Source organism: Nanorana parkeri, unplaced genomic scaffold, assembly GCF_000935625.1.
Source record: "Nanorana parkeri isolate BGI_ZX_2015 unplaced genomic scaffold, ASM93562v1 scaffold2304, whole genome shotgun sequence".
NCBI lineage: Eukaryota > Metazoa > Chordata > Amphibia > Anura > Dicroglossidae > Nanorana > Nanorana parkeri.
The window spans coordinates 25731-32647 of NW_017308572.1; the positions used below are offsets into that span (position 1 = coordinate 25731).

At 48.6% G+C, this 6917-nt stretch overlaps 1 protein-coding gene across 1 annotated transcript in view; it reads left to right on the forward strand.

Moving 5' to 3' along the window:
• The window catches only part of CCDC24 (coiled-coil domain containing 24), a 38415-nt gene that overhangs the window by 17775 nt on the left and 13723 nt on the right, over positions 1-6917 (forward strand). The window contains exons 4-5 of the mRNA XM_018573260.1: positions 3864-3998; positions 4971-5075. Of these exons, the coding sequence (XP_018428762.1) occupies positions 3864-3998; positions 4971-5075 (240 nt within the window). The remainder of the gene's footprint in view (positions 1-3863; positions 3999-4970; positions 5076-6917) is intronic.

Consider the following 6917-nt stretch of genomic DNA (forward strand, 5'->3'; position numbering starts at 1 on the left):
TTTTTTCCTGGGTGACCATAAACCCCCCAGACAGAGGAAACTCAGAGACACTTTACATTTAATACGATGGTGCAAAGAATGATAATCAATACCGTGTTTCCCCTAAAATAAGACACTGTCTTATATTTAGTGCATTTGGTATCGCTCCGCCTGTGACTGGAGGCGGGGCTATTGAGGAGGCATAGGCTTATGCGGCTCTGCTCCCTCCTCTGCCGCCTCGCTTCCTCTAGCGCCGGCTTCGTTGGCACCGCTGATTCTCACCCGCGGCTCTTCAGGTTCCCCCCTTATGCCACCACCGGCCCTGGGAATGGCCACAACTGGGTCTTATTTTCCGGGGTCGATCTTATATTTTAGCAATTCCCAAAAATGGTACTAGGTCTTATTTTCGGGGAAAACAGGGTAGCAACCAATCAGAACTCAGATCTGTTAGATGGTCTATACATGTTCCTGCACTTTTCACCGACTCTCTGGATGAGGCTCCTCGGCCTCCGATGAATTCTGTGGAGGACATATTCTTCTCTCTCCCTCTTTCCTTTTTGGAAATCTCTCATATTTTCCGCTGGCTCGAGGCCTCTGATTTTATTCTCATCTTCTGAGAGTTCCAGCTTGCGTCTCCTGATACTTCCTTCCGATGAGAAATGAAGCCTGCAGATGGGATGTTGTCCTGTGTACGAGACGGATGCTGATATACAGTGTAACATCCTGTAACAAGCTGGCCGATCAGTAGAATCTGCAGGAACCTCATCCCATCCATCACATGGGACTTCATGAGGGTGAATGTACATCAGGACTTTGGTAACATAAGATATGAAAACCTATAAACTTCAGAAGGTCAAAATTTAAAGCTCTTCCCGCACCCGTCCGCTCCAAAGCTCGTTATACAAAGTTAAAATATATTTATAGTCAAACCTTTTTTTTTTTTCTTTTTGGATGGATTAGGAAAGGATTAAATAGGGATGCACCGATACCACTTTTTTAAGACCGAGTACGAGTACCGATACTTTTGATCAAGTACTCGCAGATACCAATTACCCATACTTTTTCTTAAAGGGACAGGTCACATTTTTGCTAAAGCAATACAAACTAATGCTTTAAGGTCCCTATCTTAATATTATGATTCATGAGATGACGAGGGAGCAATCAGAATGCCGGGCGCTGCGTCATTACACACCGCTCCGCTTCTGGATTTGCTAGCTTCCTGATACAGGAAGTACTCGTGCTAGGTATCAGAGCATTTGGGCGAGTACGAGTACTCACCCAAATACTCGGTATCGGCACCGATACCGATACTAGTATCGGTATCGGTGCATCCCATTAAATCAGTTTTGGTTTTTTTTGCCTTCTGTATCCAACTGGGGAGATTTCTCTTCACTTCCTGTCGCACAGCCATAACAGGAAGGGAGGGAATGTCTTTCCTAAGCAATGAGTAATGCTCTCCTATACAGATTGGCAGATTTCCCCTCACTTCCTGTTCTAGTGACAACTAACATTTTGGATTTCCCATGATCTCTAAGTAAGCTGGAATGGTGAATCGCGTTGGTGGCTGTGCATACGCGTGGGGGGACTAACAGAAGGTATTTGCTCCATAAATAAAGATTTGTATCTTCAATGAAGACCCTCGGAGTGCGGCTATTTCTGGATTTTGGTGGCTATAGGTCAGTGGTGGCAAACCTTGGCACTCCAGCTGTGCCCAAACTACATATCCCAACATGCATCTGACTCTGGGAGTTACGTCTGTGGCTGTCAGAGCCTTGCAATGCCTCATGGGACTTGTAGTTCCAAAACAGCTGGAGTGCCAAGGTTCGCCATCACTGCTATAGGTGATGGTGCGCTTGTTTGCCGGCACCTGGGATGCAATCACAGTGCAAGCCGGTTCTGGAATTTGAGCGGTGTTTGCTGTGGATTACATAATGAGAAATACCCTCTTGTACAACTGTCCACATTGTGAGATTTCCCCTCACTTCCTGTTCTGGTGACAACTAGCATTTTGGATTTCCTATCACTTTTAGTCTCAGTGATAGTAGTCACCAGGAGGAAGGGGGGATCTCCCCAGACAGAAATAAAAACCTGATGAGGGGTCTAATCCTTCCACATTCCGTCCAAATCTAATAAATAATTCGGGGATGCACTTTAATCAGATTGCAAAGGTGTTACACCCGGAGCACGGAGTCATCTCAGAGCAGCAACAATGTGGCGATGGGGACGGAGGTGACGGAGTCTGTGGAATGATACATGTATCCAGGCGCCGGGATACACAATGACGTCATCTCAGATCACTATATACAAATGTCTGAACATTCCCAGAATTCCTCGAGGAAATGAGGTGCCACCCTGACAGGCCGGCCAGACTGGTGTATGATCAGGTGGGTATTGTATGTCGTTCTTAGCATGTGTTGGTTTTACACGTGTGTAATATGAAGACATTTCGTGTCTTTTCCAGCCAATAGCGACGAGCAGACACCAGGCCCTCATAATGTCCCTGTAATAAGATTGTCTCTTGTTAAGTGTCTTCTGTGGGCCGATTTCCTCTCATCACCTTCACTAATGTCTAATCTCTTTATCCTCTTTGTGGGAGGTAATTGATCCAGAATGATTTTATTCTGCTGCACAGAAAGCCCGGCATGGAAGAACCACAGCCGTATATACCTAAAGGAACCTCTGGCTGTCCTGCCGGCCGTGACCATGCCCTGCGGGTTCTGTTTCCAATGTGGCCGCCAGCGCAGAACACCAGAATTGTGCTAAGATGGGTTTGGTAGTCTGTTGTTTTCGGCACCGGGTGAACGGGGCGGTTCCGCTCCGTTTGTGGATTTCCGTGCTGAAAACAAGTTTGAGGCCAATTATTGGCCGGATTTGTGGGAGGAGCCCCGCATATTTAAGCTCCTCTGTTTTCCCCACCCACCCGTCGGGACGATCGTGTCATCCCACCCTCCCGTACCCCTTCCATTAGAGTTACTCTGAGTATGCCCCCTTATTTGCATACTGACCATAGTGAATGAATGAATGTTGGCATCCATGTTCTGCCATATTACTTAGAATAGAAGGACACATTTAGCGTAACTCCACAAGGTCTGTATTGCATATGACAAAATAGAAAGTCAATGCCCTTCGGGGCTCAGAAGTCCTCCTTCATTAGGACTTGTAGAGAATACTGGACAACAATTGAGATCATTCTGGTACAGGTCGCCAGTCTGGTCGCCGGTCTGTTACTTACAAACGCTTAAAGGAGAAGTATGGGGTCAGTGTTTTTCCCCATAGTTCTCCTTAGGGTAGCGGGAGGACACAAACTACCGTCCTCCCGTCACCCTAAGCTCAGTATATAGGGAGCTACAGCTCGCGGTATACTGAGACGCCGCAGCCGGAGCGGATCCCGACGTAGATGACGGGATCCGCCCAGCTGCGTGAGTGACAGCTGGCTCTGCCTGCTGTACCCGCCCCCTCCCCCATCCGTTCCGCCAGTCAGCGCTGGCAGATTGGAGCGGGGAGGGGGGAATCCAGCCCCTCCCCTGTCACGGCAGAGAGCCGTGACAGGATCGAGAAGTGAGCGAACGCCGGTATGTGTTCTCTCACCTCCCGATCTACTGAGCCGACCTGTGACAGTCTCACAGGAAATCACTCATCTCATAGTTCTCCTTTAACCCATTGCTCCCCCCGAAAAGTGAATCCCAGCTCCTGAAACGAGTTACTTCCTGTCAGAATTGCCTGTATCCCCTTCTGAACCCTTACAGTCCCTGTGCTGAGGTCCTACAGCCCCAAAATCTCGGTGCCAAAAAAACCCAACTCTTTTCTTTATTTGTAGAAGTGTCTGGAAGGAAAGACGTCCTTGTTGGCCATTTAATAACCCATCAGATGTTGTTCTTTTGCAGTGACGAGGACCAGGCCCTTTCCAAGTACAACCCCAAGGTGGTGACGTACGTGATGGGGCCCGGGCGGCCGCAGAGCAGAGCCCGGTCCAGAGAGAGCAGATGGGGCCGACCCATAAGCCAAGCTGGAGGTGAGCGGTGAGTACCAAGAGGAGCCGTGAGAACCAGGATACCTGATACAGAAAACATGTCCGCCCCCTATCATCAGTCTACTGCGGAGGTGGCACTCTGGCTGTCGGCATTCAGAAGTCACTGATTAGAAGTAGATGAAGTGGAACTTTCCAATGAGAAGCCATGTTTGGACAGCTGAGCATTATGGGGAAGGAAGTGAAATTGCTCACAAGACCACATACACGTGCGGTGCACCCCTCAGATTGACCACATCAGGGCTGTCTTGTCTGTGCACCTCATGTACGGGCCACACAGACAGTGCTTGGGTAGAGAGTGGGAATGGGTTTTGGGGTTGGCTGAGGTGGGGGAGGTGGTTGGTGAGGATGGTTGGGCCCCCCCGGAGCTCTTGGGGAAGCCACGGTCTGATCGGCCATGGGGAAACTAAAGGAATGATAGATCTATTAGGAGGGGCTGGAAATCACCGGGAGGGTGGTCCATGGGTTACGGAGTGCCTAAGTTTGGCCATGATTTTTGAGGTCAGGTTTTCATTTGTAAGTGTCCAGCATGCACCTGTCATCGCAGGATAACTTTATACTCGCACCTCATACCAGAGGAAAGCCTTCTTAGAACACAAGGGTTGGAGAGCTTTTTCATTGCTTTAGTCCCTTCTCACTAGAACCTGTATAGTCATTCTGTGTCTTTGGGTCCCAATCCTACTCCATAGAGGCCATGGTTTCCATACTGCACTGATGATTCTGGATGGGGATCTGGCTGATGGGGCATAAAGGAATGATTTCCATGGCTGACATGAGGATAGTCCTCTTATTTGATGGAATTAAACATATGAACGCATTCTGTTATGTACTTAAATTGTAGCCATACAAATCTCTCATACAGAACATTTATTATACGTTATTTATATACTTGTATTTCATCCTGTTCTCTGATGATGATGACTGAAAGGTGAACAAGTCTCTCCTGGCTCTCCTTCCTCTGCAGGCCTCTCTCCTCTCTCTCTACTGGCTCCAGCATTGAGGACGACCTGGAGGAACTTAAGGACAAACTCAAGATTTCTGACATTGATGTAGTTGTACGACACCTTCAGTAAGTGCTGTGATCCCCCCCCTTCCCCAACCCCCTCTATTTTGGATGAGTACATGTATTCTACAGTGTAAAATACATGAGTGAGTGACCGAGGAGGGGTCTCTTTCCACCAGGTCTGGAAAGGATGAGGGGACTAGGCTGATTAAGCAGGGGTCTCGCTCCACAAGGTCTGGAATGGATGAGGTGGTGACCAAGTATTATTATTATTATACTTGGTCATTTATAGATCACCAACAGTTTGCGCAGTGCTTTACAATATAAGGAAGACATTACAATCAATACAATTCAAGACAAGATGTTAAGGAGGGCCCTGCCCCTGAGGGCTTACAATCTAAAGTAGGGGTTGTTCTCCACCAGGTCTGAAAGGGATGAGCGGTGATTAAGCAGAGGTCTATCTCCACCAGGTCTGAAAGGGATGAGGGGGTGACCAAGTAGGGGTTGTTCTCCACCAGGTCTGGAAGGGATGAGGGGGTGACCAAGTAGGGGTTGTTCTCCACCAGGTCTGGAAGGGATGAGGGGGTGACCAAGTAGGGGTTGTTCTCCACCAGGTCTGGAAGGGATGAGGGGGGGGGGGAACGACAAAACAGAGGTCTCTCTTTACCAGATCCGGAAGGGATGAGGGGGGACCAAGATGAAGCCTCCTTACTCTAGACCTGGAGTGTGGCAGGGGACCTAGTAGGGTCGCTTTCTATCAACTCTAGAAGAAGGGGGTAACAATTCGGAGCCTCACCAGTGAAAGTGAAGTCCACCCGGATCTGCTGCTGGAAATCTGTGTCACTTGTAAATAAATGACTACAACAGACCGAGAAAACCAACCTCCTGCATTTGATTTGTGCGAAGAGCAGGCTGCTGATCGACCTTCATCTGGAGACCGGACTCCCGAACTACGCCCCCCTCCCACCATCGTGCTGCGTCAGGACTTTCCTGGTTCCAGGCGTGTGGACGGGAGCTTCTGGATGACACAACAAGAGAGAACGATGAGAGTTTTTATTAATATGCAGATTTGGCTTTTGGGGAGAACGTTTATCTTGTAATTGAAGAAAATTCCTTAATACCGGAACGGACTTCAGGACTTCAATGCTTAAAGCTGAACTCAAAACAGGATGTTACCAATAACCATCTTACACGTTACATATTCTGCGTTCCTCCCCTGTGCCCCCCCGTGTCCATCAATCCAACATCAAATCTGTGAGAACAATTCCCCCGGCACACAACCAGTCCCACTGCTGTCTCCCAATGCTGGGCATTGGTGGTGCACAAGCCCATTGCAGCCCGAGTCTGTGGCGGTGCCGTGATGATGTCACGTGAAGAGGGTGGAGCCTTTCTGCGGATGCCTCTCGGTCCCTATCAGATTAAACTTCAGCTTTAATGCGCAGGGGCTCTTTAAGCTGCGGTCTACATCTGTAGAGTCGCACAGTCGATCCTGACATGGTGCCGCGGCCCCTGACCACACCGCCATGACAGATGGATGGTTCAGCTTGTGGTCGGCTGGAAATTATACCCGGTCACAATCCTCCGGCACGGGGCCCCCTTCCGACTTTCCTCATCCTATAATTTAACGTTATTATGACTTCCTCTCTATATACAGAGACCACAAGAGCTTAGTGCTGATTTGGTCTTTGTTTTCCATATAGTGGCCGAATCTTTAAAATTACGTCCATGATGCTGTCTGTCAATGCAGTTTTTGGTTTTGTGAGTCCCCCCGTAACATTGTTTTGTTACCTGTTAATCCTGCCGGGAGATCTGATCTTTTTCCACTTCCTGTAACAGACCCAGCTGTCCAGCAAAAGTGGCATCTATAGGGGCTGGGACAAACCATATAACACTGTGGGGGGAATGTCA